The sequence below is a fragment of the Orycteropus afer genome, unplaced genomic scaffold (genome assembly GCF_000298275.1).
Source record: "Orycteropus afer afer isolate SDZICR_OR568_19922 unplaced genomic scaffold, OryAfe1.0 scaffold00399, whole genome shotgun sequence".
In the NCBI taxonomy this organism is placed as follows: Eukaryota; Metazoa; Chordata; class Mammalia; order Tubulidentata; family Orycteropodidae; genus Orycteropus; species Orycteropus afer.
Window position 1 is genome coordinate 459,755 of NW_006921986.1, and position 17,507 is coordinate 477,261.

Genomic DNA, 17,507 nt, shown 5'->3' on the forward strand with positions numbered 1-17,507 from the left:
TTTTTTTTGCTGAGTCTCTTGGCTTTTCTATGTATAGGATCATATCATCTGCAAATAGGGATAGTTTGACTTCTTCCATACCAATTTGGATGCCTTTTATTTTAATTTCTTGCCCTATTGCCCTGGCTAGGACTTCCAATATAATGTTGAATAGAAGTGGTGATAGAGGGCATCATTGTCTGGTTCCTGTTTGCAAAGAGAATGGTTGTTAGCTGTTGGTTTTGCATATATACCCTTTATGATGTTGAGGAATGTCCCTTCTATTCTGATTTTGCTGAGAGTTTTGATCAGGAATGGGTGTTGGATCTTATCAAATGCTTTTTCTGCATCGATTGATATGATTGTGTCATTCTTTTCCTTTGTTTTATTTATGTTGGATGATGTTGATTGTTTTTCTAATGTTGAACCATCCTTGCATACCATGAACCCCACTTGGTCATAGTGATTATTTTTTTGATATGTTGTTGGAGTCTATTGGCTAAGATTTTGTTGAAGATTTTTGCATCTATATTCATGAGGAATACTGGTCTGCAGTTTTCCTTTTTAGTGATGTCTTTGCCTAGTTTTGGTATCAAGGTTATGCTTGCTTCATAAAATGAATTTGCGAAGATTCCATCCTTTTCTATGTTTTGGAATAGTTTGAGTAGGATTGGTGTCAGTTCTTCTCTGAAAGTTTGGTAGAATTCTCTGGTGAAACCATCTGGGCCAAGACTTTTTTTGTTGGTAATTTTTTTATGACTTGTTCAATTTCTTCTTTTATAATGGGTCTGTTCAACTTTTCCATACTTAGTTTAGGTAAGTAGTGTGTTTCTAGAAATCTATCCATTTCTTTGAAATTTTCAAATTTGTTGGAGCATAGTTCTTCATAATATCCTGATATTATCCTTTTTATTTCAGTTGGTTCTATTGTGATGTGGCCCATTTCATTTCTTATTTGTGTTATTTGTATTTTCTCCCTCTTTTCCTTTGTTAAATTTGCCAGTGGTTTGTCAATTTTATTTATCTTTTCAAAAAACCAACTTCTAGTCTTCTTGGTTTTTTCTATTGACTTTATATTTTCTGTTTCATTGATGTCTGCTCGAATCTTGATTATTTCCTTTCTTCTGGTGACTGTAGGCTTTTCTTGCTGTTCTTTTTCTAATTGTTGAAGATTTTGATTTAAAGCATTGATTTTGGCTTTTTCTTCTTTTTTGATGTGTGCATTTATTGCTATGAATTGGCCTCTGATCACTGCTTTTGCTGTGTCCCAAAGATTTTGGTATGTTGTTTTCATTCTCGTTTGATTCAAGGAATTTTCGAATTTCAATTTTGATTTCTCATCTTACCCAGTCTTTCTCAAGGAGGGTGTTGTTCAGTTTCCATGTGTTTGCTCTTTTTCCATTGATCTTTCTATTGTTGATTTCTATTTTGATAGCATTGTGATTGGAGAAAATACTTTGCAGTATTTCAGTGTTTTAAAATTTATTAAGGCTTGCTTTATGGCCTAACATATGGTGTATCCTGGAGAATGTTCCATGTGCACTGGAAAAGAATGCATATGGTGCCGTTGTTGGGTGAAGTGCTCTGTAGATGTCTATAAGGTCAAGCTGATGGATTGTATTGTTTAGCTCTTCTGCATCTTTGTTGAGTTTCTTTGCAGTTGTTCTGTCTTTCATTCAGAGTGGTGTATTAAAGTCTTCTACTATGACTGTGGAGTCATCTATTTGGCTTTTCAGTTCTGTTAAAGTCTGATTTATGTAATTTGGGGCTCTTTCATTGGGTCCATAGATATTTATTAAGGTTATATCTTCTTGCTCAATTGATCCTTTGGTAATTATAAAATGACCTTTCTTTTATGGTGGTTTTTGTCTTAAAGTCAATTTAATCAGAAATTAATATTGTCCCTCCTGTTCTTTTTTGGTTGCTATTTTCATGATAAATCTTTTTTCCAACCTTTGATTTTTAGTCTATTTTAGTCTTTGTCTCTAAGATGTGTCTCTTGTAGATAGCATATTGAGAGGTTATGTTTTCTTATCTAGTCTGCAACTCTCTCTCTCTTGAGTGGTGCGTTTAATCCATTGACATTCAGTGTAATTATCGGCAAGTATGAATTGGTTGCTGTCATTTTGTTGTGTGTTTTTTCGTGATGTTCCTGGTTTCTTTGTTCCATATAATTTTTTGTGCTAAGCTCATTTTGTTTATGAATCATGCTATAATTTCCTTTGTTGTTATTGCTTTAGTATTTGCTAAATATTTGTGCTTGTCTTCTTTTTTATTGTGATGTGAAGGTTTATCATTTTTGTTTGATTTATAATTTCTCCCCAAGTTTAGAATAAATCCCCTGTGATTTATAATTTTCTCCCCAAGTTTAGAACAGTCCATTCTATCTTGCAACTCTCTTGACTTCCTCACCATTTAGAAGTTCTGTAACTACATAATTTTTCCCCTCTTTTTGTTTTTTATTTGTCCTCATTTGATAATTGATGTCTCTGGTTCCCTGTTTACAATCTTGTAAGCTTATTTTACTTTGGATACTTCTACAGCTATGTTGGTTTCTGGGTTATGTCATCTTGTGTATTAATGGTCAGTTGTTATTTGCTATTATTGGTTCTTTGTTCAAAGGCTCCCTTTAGTATCTCTTTTAAGGTTGATCTGGTTTGAAAAATTCCTTTGATTTCTGCTAATCTGGAAATCTCCTAATTTCACCATCATGTTTGAGGGACAATTTTGCTGGGCATATAATTCTTGGCTGGAAATTTTTCTCTTTCAGGGTTTTATATATACCATCTCATTGCTTTCTCACTAGCATGTTTTCTGCTGAGAAATCAGAGCTTATTCTTATTGGTTGTCCTTTGTGGGTAACTTTTCATTTTTCCTGTGCTGCTTTCAGGATTCTTTCTTTGTCTTTGGTTTTGATGAGTTTGATTATGATATGTCTTGGTGATTTTCTTTTGGGGTCTATCCTATTTTGGGTTCGTTGGACTTCTTGAATGGATGTATTCTCATCTTTCATCATGTCAGGGAAGTTTTCTTTCAACAAATGTTGAACAATTTTCTCAGTGGTTTTCTTTTTCTCTTCCTGTTCTGGAATTCCAATTACACATAGGTTATTCTTTTTGATAGTATCCCACATGAACTTTAGGCTTTCTTCATTTTGTTTTGATCTTTTTGCTAATTGATCCTTTCCAAAGAAGTATTCAAGTATTTGTCTTCAATCTCATGAATTCTGTCTTTCATTGAATCAGTTCTACTCCTTTGTCCTTTCAATGTGTTATCTATTTCTGACAATTTAGTATTAATCTTCTGGATTTCTATCTGTACATTTTGTATCATTTCTAATTTTTCACTTATTTTGTCATTTTGTTCTTGTATTTTCTTAAATTGTTCTAGGGTTTTGTCTGTGTTTTCATTAATTTTGTCAGTGTTTTCCTTTGTCTGTCTCTCAATCCTTTGAAGGTACCTAAATGTAATTCTTTTGAATTCCTTATCAGGGAGTTCCAATGCTGCTTCTTCTTCAGGAAGCTCTGTATCCTACTCCCTTGTTTTTATTGCTTTATCTTCTTTCTGTGGACTGTGATGGTCTCTTGTCTCTGAGACATTGTGACGTTGTTGTATTTAAATTTCTGCTAACTTTTTGTGAGGAGCAGTTAAAGGTGAGTCAGGGTGTTCTTGGTGGTTGTTTCTCTTTTACCAGTTGGTAGAGAAGGAAGTGGTGGCTCTCAATCAGTAAGTGTAGCTGCAGGTGGTGTGGGTGTGGTTGCATTGTACGGGCACAGCTGCTGTCTTCCACTCAGTCAGACAAAAACAATGATCAATAAACCATCAAAAAAGTAAAAGCAAGCAGACAAAAAACACACTGCATAAACACACAGGAATAGTCACCAAAGAAAAGAAAAGAAAGGAAGAAAACAACCTCCATAATATCGGTGGAGAGAGCAATAAGAAAAGAGGTAGAGTAGGAGAATAATGAGAGAAAAAAAAATGGGAAAAATGCAAAAGGAAAACAAGGAATAGGGTTACCCATGAGAAAGAAAAAAATGAGAACCAGGAACAAGGAAGAGAGAAAATGCTGAAAACTAGAACCTGGGAAGGGAAGAATAAAGAATAATAATAAAAGAGACAAACAAACAAACAATAATAATAATAGAAATAATTTTAAAACAGACACTGAAAAAAAAAAGGAAAAGACAATCTGGGCAGGATGGGTCAGAGCACCTGGGCTCCATCTGAGCACACAGACTGGGATGGAGTTCCTGCAGGCCCACAAGGTGGGTGGGAGTGAGGGATGGCTGCCCCTCTATTCACCAAGAGGGTATAAGAATAACAAGGGGAGTATCACACCTTTCCAGTCGTTGGCGTCCGGAATGTCCTTGTGGTTCCTGGCAAGTAGAGCCTATTCTTAGGCCCCTGGAATCTGAAAGAACACTGTCACTTTAAATATCAAAAATGGTCAAATCACTTGTAAATGTTCAAAATGGCTGTGCCCTCCGGACAGGCAAAAGTCCACAGCTCAATCCATCTTCCTCTTTGTCGCTTCCCCCTTTATTTACCAGCCACCAGTGCAGTTCTCTGTGTAGCCCTTGGCTAGCAGGGCCAATTTTTAGGTTAATTCTTAGGTCCTAACAACACGAGGCAATATCCAAGCTGTCTGTGCCATCAGTATTGCTGCCAAACTGCAGCTCTGTATGTCTCCTTTTTGGTGTTTTCATGCAGGTTCTTCTACTACTTGGAGTTTAGTTCACTTCTGTATCCTTCCTTTCAAAGCTCAGGGCTCCAGGATTATCTTCTGTATCTGTGTTAATTGATTCCCCTTTTCTTTGTTGACAAGGGTCTGTGCAGTTGGTCTGCCTATTCCACCATCTTACTGGAACTGCCCCCATCCCAATGTGATTTTCTTGCTGCAGAAGTTATTTGTTGTTGTTGTTTGCTGTCGAGTCAGACCTGACTCATAGCGACCCCTCCTTGGGTTTCTGAGGCAGTATCACTGTGGAAGTAAATTGCCCCACCTTCCTTCCGAGGAGTGGCTGGTGGGTTTGAACCTCCAGCCTTCTGGTTAGCAGTCAAGTGCCTTAGCCACTATGCTACCAGAGCTCCCCCGGAAGTTATTTAGAACATTTTAAAAGAAGAAGTTTGAATTTTTCTTTTGTAGTCAGAAATTTGATTTGTATAATTTTTGCTCTGGGGTATTTATTTAAGAAAAAAAAAATTGGCATGATTGTTGTTAGGTGCTGTTGAGTCGGTTCTGACTCATAGCGACCCTGTGTACAACAGAATGAAACACTGCCCAGTTCTGCACCATCTTCATAATCATTGGTGTGTTTGAGCCCATTTTTGCAGCCACTGTGTCAATCCATGTCCTCGAGGCTTTCTTTTTCACTGACTTTCAATTTTACCAAACATGATGTCCTTCTCCTGGCACTGGTCTATCCTGTTAACATGTCCAAAGTACAGGAGACAAAGTCTTGTCATCCACATTTTCAAGGAGCATTCTGGCCATACTTCTTTGAAGACAGATTTGTTTGTCCTGCTGACAGTTCATGATATATTCAATATTCTTCACCAATACCAGAATTCAAAGGAATCAATTCTTCCTTATTTATTGTCCATCTTTCACATGGATACTAGGCAATTAAAAACATCAAGGCCCACCTCAATCTTCAAAGTGACATCTTTGTTCTTTAACACTTTAAAGAGGTCTTTTGCAGCAGATTTGCCCAGTGCAATATGTCTGATTTCTGGACTGTTTCTTCCATGAGTGTTGATTGTGGATGTAAGTAAAACAAAATCCCTGACAACTTCATTTTTTTCCTCTATTTATCATGATGTTTCTTATTGGTCCAGTTGTGAGTACTTTTGTTTTCTTTATGTTCGTGTATAATCCATACTGAAGGTTTTAGTCTTTCATTTTCATCACTAAATGCTTCAAGTTTTTTTCACATTTAGCAAGCAAGGTTGTGTCATCTGCATATCACAGGTTGTTAATGACTCTTCCTCCAATCCTGATGCTGCATTCTTCTTTATGTAGTCCACCTTCTTGTATTATTTGCTCAGCATAAAGATTGAATAAGTATGGTTTAGGGATACAACCCTGGCACACACCTTTCCTGATTGTAAGCCACACATTATCCCCTTGTTCTGTTCAAATGACTGCTTTTAGTCTAAGTACAGGTCCTGTATGTACACAATTAAATGTTCTGGAATTCCCCATTCTTTGAAATATTATCCATAATTAGTTATGATCCACACAGTTGAATGTCTTTTTGTAGTCAATGAACACAGGTACACATCTTCCTGATATTCCCTTCTTTTAGTTAAGATCCATCTGATATCAACAATGATTTCCCTCATTCCATGTCCTCTTCTGAATCCAGCTTGATTTTCTAGTAGTACCCTGTTGATGTATTTCTGTAACCACTTTTTAATTATTTTAAGCAAAATTTAATTGTTTGTGATATAATGATATTGTTAGATAATTTCTGCATTCTCTTGGAAAACCTTTCTTTGCAATGGGCAGAAATATAGATCTCTTCCAATTGGTTGTCCAGGTAGCTATCTTCCAAATTTCTTAGTATAGAGGATGGAGTACTTCAAGTGTTGCATCTATTTGTTGAAACATCTTAATTGGTATTCTATCAGTGCCTGGAGCCTTGTTTTTCATCAGCGTGTTCAGTGAAGCTTGGACTTCTTTCTTCAATACCATTGATTCTACATCGTATGTTACCTCCTGTGGTTGAACTTCAACCAATTCTTTTTGATACAGTGACTTTGTGTATTTCTTCCATCTTCTTTTGATGCTTCCTGTGCCCATAGAACTTTTTCTTCAGTTCTTTGAGCTTGAGAAGTGCTAAGCATTTTCTTCCTTTTTCTAACTCCAGGTCTTTGCACATTTCCTTATAATACTTTGTTTTATCAAGCTGCCCTTTGAAATCTTCTGTACAGCTCTTTTATTTCATCATTTCTTCCATTTGCTTTAGCTTCTCTCCATTCAAGAGAAAGTTTCAGAATCTCTTCTGACATCCATTTGGTCTTTTCTTCCTTTCCTGTATGATCTTTTGCTTTCTTCATGTATGAATGTCCTTGATGTAATCCCACAACTTGTCAGGTCTTTGGTCATTAGTGTTCAGTGAATTAAATCTATTCTAGAGATGGTCTCTAAATCCAGGTGGGACTTTTTCAAGGTTATTTTTGCTCTTTTGAACTTGTTTTAATTTTCTTCAGCTTCAGCTTGAACTTACATATGAACAATTGATGGTGTGTGTTTTCCACACTCAACCCTTGGCCTTGTTCTGACAGATGATATTGAGCCTTTCCATCGTAGAATATATGTAATTGACTTGAGTCCTGTGTACTCCATCTGGCAAGGTGCATGTGTATAGCCCCTGCTTTGGTTTTATGTTGTCACCAAAGGCTATTTCCAATGAATAGGTTGTTGGTCTTGCAAAATTATATCATGCAGTCTCCAATGCTTTTTTCTATGACCAAGGGCTTAGTTTCCAACAACTTATCCTTCTTCTTTGTTTCTAACTTTCACATTCCGATCACTAGTAATTACCAATGGATCTTGATTGCATTGATAATTACTAGTGATTGGTTTGATCAATTTCAAACTGCAAAAGTTGGTAAAAATCTTCATTTTCTTCTTCTTTGGCATTAGTGGTTGTTGTATAAATTTTAATAATAGTTGTGTTAACTGGTCTTTCTTGTAGGTGTATGGATAATATCCTATCACTGACAGCATTGTGCTTCAGCATAGATCTTGAAATTTTCTTAATGCCAATTAATGCTATGTCATTCCTCTTCAATTTGTCATTCCTAGATAAGTAAACCATAGAACTGTGTGACTCAAAATGGCCAATATCAGTCCATTTCAGCTCACTAATGTGAGGATAAAGAGCTCTGGTGGCTTAGTACCTAAGGCATTTTACTGCTAACCAGAAGGCTGGTGGTTCAAACCCATCAGGCACTCCTTGGAAGGAAGATTAGGCAATCTACTTCTGTAGTGATACCTCCTTGGAAACCCAAGGAGAGGTCGCTATGAGTTGGATCTGACTTGACAGCAGTGAGTTTGGTTTTTTTTTTTTTTTTTTGGTTGATGTGAGGATATAGATCTTTTTGTATTCCATTTAATTTGTGACAACTTCTAATTTTCCTAGATTCATACTTTGTATATCAACATTATGATTAGTAATGGAAATTTGCAGCTGTTTCTTCTCATTTTGAGTTATGCCATATCAGCAAATGATGTCCTTAAAGTTTATTCCACCCACATTATTAAGGTTGACTTTACTTTGAGGAGGCAATTCTTCCCTGGTCTTATTTTGAGTGCCTTTCAACCTGAGAGACTCATCTTCCAGTGTTATATTAGATGGTCCTGTTGCTATTCATAAGGTTTTCACTGGTCAATTTTTTTAGAAGTAGATCCTAGGTTCTTATTCCTAGTCTGTCTTAGTGTGAAGCTCCACTGAAACCTGTCCATTGCGGATGACTCTGCTTGTATTTGAAATACCAATGACGTAGCTTCCAGCATCACAGCAACACACAGGACACCAGTATGACAAACTGGCAGAAAAGTCGTGGAAATGTTTACCTGTGTTTTATTGACTATGCAAAGGTATCTGTTTGTGTGAATCATAACAAATTATGGATAACATTACAAAGAATGAGAATTCCAGAACACTTAATTTTGGTCATTCAGAACTGTACATAGACCAAGAGGCAGGTTTTTTTTTTTTTTTTTTTTTTTAACAGAACAAAGGGATAGTACGTTGTTTGCAATCAGGAAATGTCTGCATCAGGGCTATAGCCTTTCATCATACTTCTTCAATCTATATGCTGGGCATATAATCCTAGAAGCTGGACTAAATGAAGAAGAACACTGCATTAGGTTTGGAGGAAGACTCGTTAACAACCTGTGGTATGTAGACTATGCAGATGACATCTTGCTTGTTGAGAGTTAAGAGAATTTGAAACACTTACTGATGAAGATTAAAGATGACAGCCTTCTGTATGGATTAAGCATCAACATAAAGCAAACAAAAATCCCCCTACGTGGACCAATAAGCAATATCATGATAAACAAAGACTGAAGTTATCAGGGATTTCATTTTCCTTGGGTAAGTCAAACCCCCAGGGAAGCAGCAGTCAAAAAATCAAATGACATATTGCATTGGGCAAATCCACTGCAAAAGACCTCTTTGAAGTGTTAAAAAGCAAAGATGTTATTTTGAGGACTAAAGTGACCTTGCCCAAGCCACAGTAGTTTCAGTCTCCTGATATGCATGCGAAAGCTGGACAATGAATAAGAAGACTAAAGAGGAATGATATCTTTGAATTATAGTATTGGTGAAGAATATTAAATATACCATGAATTGCCAGAAAAATAAATAAATCTCTCTTGGAAGTATAGCCCAAATGCTCCTTGAAACTGAGGATGATGAGACTTTGTCTCATGTACTTTGGGCCTGTTATCAGGATAGACCAGTCCTTGGAGGAGGACATCAGACTTGACAAAGTAAAGAGTCTACAAAAAAGAGGTAGATCCTCAGTGAGATAGACTGGCATAGTGGCTGCAACAATGGACTCAAACATGGCATTGTGAGGGTTGCACAGGACCAGGCACTGTTTCGTTTTGTTGTACATAGATAGGGTTGCTATGAGTTGGAACTGACTTCATGACAACTGACACCAATAACAGTCTACGAGAGCAGATCTCCAGGTCTTTCTTCTATGGTGCAGCTGGTGAGTACAAACCTCTGGCCTTTTGGTTAGCAGCAAACACATAACCACTGTGCCGCTATGGCTCCTTTCATCTAGTATATTTGTTTTTAAATGCTTTTGACAAATGCCACCTAGGATGCCCCTCCAGTCTTGAGAAAGTTTTGAGATGGGTTGAACAGTCCCTCAGTGGTCAGCACAGAGGTCAAAATACAGAATCATTCCTTGAGAACAAGAATCCATATGGTCCCCTCTGGTAACAGCAAGCCACATAACTAGAAAAGATATCACATTAATTTAAGGGGACAGAAATGACTCTGAAGAACAATCATGGGAGAAGGAAGGGCTGCTTATGCACAGGGAGATAACTCAGGGTGCAGAAGAGTATGAAGGGATGGACACTGGGAGGAGGTAACTATGGGGAGGAAGTGGGAGGGGAGCTGCTGCATTGTAAATTTTGGTAAATGACATGAGACAAAGTATATGTGAACTGCTGTATGAAAAGTGAATTCACTCTGTAAATCTTCACCCAAATCCTAATAATAATAAAAAAAAAGAAATGACTCTGAAGGTAAATGAAGATGTTATCAAGACTGTGTTTAGTCACTGGAGGCTTGAAAGCAGTCGTACAATCTTTATACAGCTTAATGTATGTTATATTTCTAGGATTTGGATCCATATCAAGATGTGGTGAAGAAGAGCAACAATCCTTTGGGATACCTGTTGCAACATCATGACTGAAGACAAAGAACCTATTGTCAGAAACGTTCATCTTGTTTATGTCATGGCCTTAGTAGTTGGAACCATAATCCAGTTCTCTGATGAAATTGAGTTTTCAGTCGACATGTCAAAAACAGGCCTTACTCAGGTTCCAAAAGACCTACCACCAAAAACCAAAGTCTTAGATATGTCTCAAAACGATATATCTGAACTTTACATGTCTAACATTAGCTTCCTAACAGGGCTGAAAGTTTTGATACTTTCCCATAATAGAATCCAGCATCTTGATTTTAGTGTTTTTGAGTTCAACCAGGATTTGGAATATTTGGATTTATCTCACAATCAGTTGTGGAAGGTGTCCTGCTACCCTGTTGCAAATCTCAAGCATTTAGACCTCTCATTCAATGACTTCGATGCTCTGCCCATCTGTAAGGAATTTGGCAACTTGATGCAGCTGAATTTCTTGGGACTAAGTGCTAAAAAGTTGCAACAATTAGATCTGCTACCTATTGCTCACTTGCATCTAAGTTACATCCTTCTGGATTTAGAAGGCTATTATGTGAAAGAAAATGAAATAGAAAGTCTTCAAATTCCAAATACAAAGAAACTTCATCTTGTTTTTCATCCAAATCATTTATTCTCTGTCCAAGTGAATATATCAGTTAACACTTTAGAGTTTTTAGAACTTAGTAACATTAAATTAAATGATGAAAACTGTCAAGTGTTAATCAACATTTTATCAGAACTCACCCGAGGTCCAAACTTACTAAATTTTACCTTGAACCATGTGGAAACAACTTGGAAATGTTTGGTTATCATTTTTCAATTCCTTTGGCCCAGACCTGTAGAATATCTCAGTATTTACAATTTAACAATAATTGAAGACATTAGGGAAGAAAAATTTATGTATTCTAAAACTGCATTGAAAGCATTGAAAATAGAGCATGTTACAAATAGAGTTTTTATTTTTTCAAAGAATGCATTATATAGAGTGTTTTCGGAGATGAACATTATGATGTTAACCATATCAGATACACGTTTTATACACATGCTCTGTCCTGAGAAACAAAGCACATTTAAGTTCTTAAACTTTACTCAGAATGTTTTCACAGATAGTATTTTTGAAAATTGTTTCACTTTAGCTAGATTGGAGACACTTATCTTACAAAAGAATGGATTAAAAGACCTCTTCAAAGTAAGTCTCATGACAAAGGATATGCCATCTTTGGAAATATTGGATATTAGCTGGAATTCTTTGGAATTCAATAGTCACGAGGAAAATTGTACTTGGGTTGAAAGTATAGTAGTGTTAAATCTGTCTACAAATATGCTTACTGAGTCTGTTTTCAGATGTCTACCTCTCAGGGTCACAGTCCTTGATCTACACAGTAACAGAATAAAAAGCATTCCTAAACAGATAGAAAAACTAGAAGCTTTGCAAGAACTAAATGTTGCTTTCAATTATTTAACTGACCTTCCTGGATGTGGAACATTTACCAGACTTTCTGTATTGGTCATTGACCATAATTCAATTTCCCTCCCATCATCTGATTTCTTCTCCAGTTGCCAGAGCGTTAGGTCAATGAAAGCAGGGAACAATCCATTCCAATGTTCATGTAAACTAAGAGATTTTATCAAAAATATAGGTCAAGTATCAAGTGAAGTTGTAGAGGACTGGCCTGAGTCTTTTGAGTGTGCCTACCCAGAAAGCTATAGGGGAACCCCATTACAGGATTTTCACATATCTCAATTATCCTGCAATACAACTCTGCTGATTGTCACCATTGGGGTCACCATGCTGGTGTTGGTTGTTACTATGATCTTCATCTGTGTCTACTTAGATCTGCCCTGGTATCTCAGGATGGTGTGTCAGTGGACCCGGACCCGGCACAGGGCTAGGAACATACCCATAGAGAAACTCCAAAAAACATTCAAGTTCCATGCTTTTATTTCATACAGTGAGCATGATTCTGACTGGGTAAAGAATGAATTACTACCAAATCTAGAAAAAGATGACATACAGATTTGCCTCCATGAGAGAAACTTTGTAGCTGGCAAAAGCATCATTGAAAATATCATAAACTGCATTGAGAAAAGTTATAAGTCCATCTTTGTTTTATCTCCCAACTTTGTCCAGAGTGAATGGTGCCATTATGAACTCTACTTTGCCCACCACAAACTCTTTCTTGATGGGTCTGATAACTTAATCCTGATCTTGCTGGAACCTATTTCACGAAACAGCATTCCTGGTAAGTATCACAAGCTGAAGGCTCTCATGGCACAGCGGACTTACTTGGAATGGCCCACTGAAAAAAGCAAACGTGCACTTTTTTGGGCCAACATTAGAGCTGCTTTTAATGTGGAATTAACACTGGTCCCTGAAAATAATGATGTGGAAACTTAAAAGGAAAAAGTCAGGAAATCCATCTTAACTTAAGAAATCATCATTAACTTGAATTCTGATGGACATTCTGTTTTTAAGTTACTGTCTGGATGGTATTTCTATCACCGTCATGCCTGCAGGAGAGATTTAATGAAAACTGTGCCTCAGCTGTGTAGAGAATTGAGCTACTGGGTGAGGTAGTCCTCAAACTTCCTGATTAGAGAAGCTCAATCTCTTCTGGTTTAAAGCTTCTTTCACATTGAAACAATCTCTTCTGAATAAATTTTGTAATCCAAGTAAATTTCTCTTCCTTTCTCCTTTCCCAAATGGATTGTGTGTTAATGCAGGAGTTGATGTAACTTCTTGGCACCAAAGAAAGAATCAACCTCACAACTGTGTGCACAGAACCTTGTAGTGTCCTCTGGATCCTCACTGGCCTCTCTGTGAACTTTATCATCCCGTCCAACTTTGAGATCTGGGGGAAAACTTCAATCAGGTATAAAAACCAAAAAACCAAACTCACTGCCGTCGAGTCGGATCCGACTGATAGCGACCCCTCTTTGGGTTTCCAAGGCGATATCACTATGGAAGTAGATTGCCCAATCTTCCTTCTGAGGAGTGGCTGGTGGATTTGAACCACCAGACTTCTGGTTACCAGTTGAATGCCTTAGGCACTACACCACCAGAGTCAATCAGTTATATAAAATAAAATACTTTTTCATATATTTGAGTAAAAGTTTATTACATTTTGAATTCTGCTACACTAAATAGCCAGTGGGAGTAGGCACTGAGGCCAAATTCATTAGATTTACCTGATTGCTAAAGGAAATCAAAGCTAACTTTATTTGTAACCAGATATTGAATGGAACTTTTCTCTTTGTCTTAGAATTTTGGCTAAAGCCTCAAAGCTGACAAAAGGGAGTAAATGTCCCCACATTTTAAACAGTGAGACTAGACACAGCCATGTGAGACTTATTAAAAGATAGCAGAAAAGGTTCTGCAACCATCAATTCATCTCTAGCCCTTATGAGAGAAGATGATATTCAAAAGGTGATTAGAGAGTCTTTGAGTGTGTGTTCTAGACACATGGGGAGATAGCTTTGGATTTCTCCCAAAGGCAAGTGAGGGGAACTCTAAGCTAGTAATAAGATATTTCACTCCAGACTGAAAGCTTGAAGAGTACCAGCAATGAGCAGATCCAGTGCAGCAGGTAGGGAATGAAGTTCTTGGAAGAACTTGATGAATGTCCTGAGTTTGGGATATGGTGGGCATTGTGGACATAAAACCCTTTGCTGTTGAGTTGATGCTGACTCATTGCAAACCTAGTAAATAATGCCTGGAAAATATAAAGCTTGGTATATATTTATTGAATGAACGGATGTGAACTTCCCACCTGGAGAATTCGGAAGGCAAGAGGTTGGTTTGGGCAGCCCAAAATGAGAGATGAGGAAAGAAGGGAAACAGAGATTACAGCCTGCACTTTTACCACTTGACATAGCAAAAATACATGAATTTCCTGTGGGGCATCTTGACCATGGGGAAGACAGCTGGGCTTGAGTTGTCATTGTGGGACATGTCCAACAGGGAAGTCTGTTGTACAAAGATAGGATAGCAGCAGTGTGAGGCCCCAGGGCTGGGAGAAGAGGTGTGTAAGTGTGTGGGGTGCTGCAAAAGGTCTACTAGAAAGTGTGCCACTTGCATCAAGGAAGTGTGCAGTGTGGAAAATGGAGGAAAAGTAAAGCAATGGCGGTAGTTAAGGTTATGTGTCAACTTGGCTGGGCCTGGTTTAGAGTAGCTGGGCAGCTGGATGTAGTTATTCCCCAGGGTAAGATTGGTAATCACTCCATGGTGGAATCTACTGGAGCAGCTGAGTAGCTGCTTGAGGGATGTGGGCTGCTTCCAGTATACAAGGAGAAGCTTTGGGAATGGTCTGCAGCTTTTGGCATGCTTGAACCCTGCATGTAGCCAAGTCTTCTGGTTTAAAGCCTGCCATGCTTCGCCAGTCTTGGGACTCTTGATGGACTTGAATCAATGGCCTGCTGTGTGGCTTGGTAATAATGGGACTGTGCATTTTTACTTGTTGACCTTGGACTTGTTAGCCTGAGCAGCCAGCAGCTGCCTGAGTGAAGAGACACCTCTAGCTTCAGTGAGCTGGGAGCAAGAGGCAGAGCTGAAGCCCAAGGTCGAGGGGCTTTTACCCAGCCCCTAGAGCATAGCACTGTGAACGCAGACTTCCAGCCTCCAAAAATGTAAAAGAGTAAACTCCTGTTTGTTAAAGCCTTCTTATTTGTGGTATATTTTCTGTTAGACCAGCACTAGGTAACTGACTATACTCCTCCCTTCTTCATTAGAAATAAATAGAAATAAACAAATCTACATTTTTATAACAGACATGTGAAAGCTCAACCATAAGAGTTCTATTTCATTTTTAGGTAAACTTTTTTTTTTTTTTTTTTATCTCCTGGAGTCCAATTTCATCTATGGGATTCTTCTGGTTATAAGTAGTAGAGTTTTCTTTTTTTTTTTTTGAGAAAACTCACCCACTGCCATCGAGTCAGTTTTGACTCATAGTGACCCCCCACTGGGTTCCCAATATGGTAAAATCTTTATGGAAATAGATTGCCCATCTTCCTACCATTGAGCAGCTGGTGGGTTTGAACCACTAACCTTCTGGTTAGCAGTCAAATGGCTTAGGCACTACGCCACCAGAGCTCCTTCTCAAACTTCTTGAGAAAAGGAGGACTTTAATTTAAAGGATTCTGAGGTATCTTCCAGAACCCAAAAGCAGGGACACAGCTGAGCTCCAAGAAATTTTGGAAGCAGGGATGGTAAACTACCCAAACTCTCTTTGCATCAGTATCTCTCCAGCCTGGAGCAATCAGCTGTGGTGGGGATAAGGGTTGGGAGAGTGAAGGAGGGGGGTTGCACAAGCATCAGTGCTGAGAGCCTGCCCCATGATCATTACTGAAAAGGATAGTGATCAGATAAAATTAAAAGTGTTGTGGCAGAGATTATTAATTGTCCATCAATATCCACTCTCCCCTTATTTAATACTGGACACACACAAACACACTGCTGTCGAGTTGGACTCTACTCATAGTGACCCATCCTTAGGTTTCTGGGGCAGTGTCACTGTGGAAGTAGATTGCAGAACCTCCCTTCTGAGGAGTGGCTGGGGAGTTTGAACCACCAGCCTTCTGGTTAGCAGTCAAATGCCTTAGGCACTACACCACCAGAGCTCCCTTATGCCTGGGTTTATCAGAGTACTTGACAAACCATCTAGAGATTACATGTAGTAGTTAAGGTTATGTGTCAACTTGGCCGGGCCTGGTTCTGATTGGCTGGGCAGCTGGTTGCAGTTATTCTCCATGATGAGACTGGCAATCAGCTCCACGGTGGAATCTGCCATGAGCAGCTGAGTATCTGCTTTAGGGATGTAGTCTGCTTCCTGTGTGTAAGGAGAAGCTTTGGGAATGGTGTCTAGCTTTAGGCACGCTTGACTCCTGCATGTAGCCAAGTCATCGTTCAGCAGCCTGCCATGTTGTCTACTGATCTTGGAACTGTTAATGGACTTGAATTAATGGCCTGCCATGTTGTTTTGTAATATTGGGATTGTGCATTTTTACTTGTTGACCTTGGGTTTATCAGCTTCAGCAGCCAGCAGCTACCTGAGTGAAGAAAACCTCCAACTTCAGTGGGCCAGGAGCAAGAGGCAGAGCTGAAGCCCAAGGTCGAGGGAATTTCACCTATCTTCTAGAGCTCAGCACTTTGAACTCAGACTTCTAGCCTCCCAAACTGTAAGAGAATAAACTCATGTTTGTTAAAGTCATTCACCTGTAGTATTTTTCTGTTATAGCAGCATTAGGTAACCAAAACACTACATTTCCCAGCCTCTCTTGCAGCTTGATGTGGACATGTGACTAAATTCTGGGCAATAGGATGTAACAGGAACCTATGTTCCACTTTAGGAGCTCTGGTGGCATAGTGCCTAAGGCATTTGACTGCTAACCAGAAGGCTGGTGGTTCAAACCCACCATCCACTCCTCAGAAGGAAGATGGGACAATCTACTTTGGTAGTGATACCACCTTGGAAACCCAAGGAGGGGTTGCTATGAGTCAGATCCGATGTGACAGCAGTGAATTTGTTTTTTTTTCTTTTTTTAATGTGCCACTTTGGGATCATGTCCCTAAGAAAGATGAGCATGGATTCCCTTGTCCCTTCTACCTTTCCACTAGCTGAGAGATAAGAAGTAGAGGAGCCATCTAGAACTCAGAGATGGAAGACACACGTGAAGGACACATTCTCCATTCTCTCATTTTGGGTCACACAAGCCAGTATTTCAACATACCCTGAATTGCTCCTTCCATTATGTGAGATACAAATAAACTTGTTAAATAAATATATATACCTCAGTGTCTTAAGATATACACTTACTCTTCACTTATCAACATGGTTAGGTTCCAAAGACCAGGTTGTTATCTGAAAATTGACATTATGTGAAAATGGAGGATGACTACATCTTTACATAACTGCCAAATCACATCATTATGTAACTATCAAACCACTGAGAATCATGGGCCAACCAAGTTGACACATAATCTTAACCATCACAGCCAGTAGTACTCTCATCTCCCACCTTGGCATTCTTTACTGCCAGATATATGCTGTTAATGTGAAAAATAGTTGGATAGTGGATTTTTTGCTATTGTC

At 38.4% G+C, this 17,507-nt stretch overlaps 1 protein-coding gene across 1 annotated transcript; it reads left to right on the top strand.

Annotated features, from left to right (window-relative positions):
• The first annotated feature begins 10,365 nt into the window (after nucleotides 1-10,365).
• On the top strand, nucleotides 10,366-12,817 carry TLR6 (toll like receptor 6). Its single transcript, XM_007953530.2, has one exon. The coding sequence runs from the start codon at nucleotides 10,427-10,429 to the stop codon at nucleotides 12,815-12,817; it is 2,391 nt and encodes a 796-aa protein (XP_007951721.1). The 5' UTR covers nucleotides 10,366-10,426.
• Nucleotides 12,818-17,507: the final 4,690 nt, after the last annotated feature.

Bases quoted from the DNA above. Each gene is read 5' to 3' on its own strand.
- TLR6 (XM_007953530.2), top strand. From the start codon at position 10,427: ATGACTGAAGACAAAGAACCTATTGTCAGAAACGTTCATCTTGTTTAT.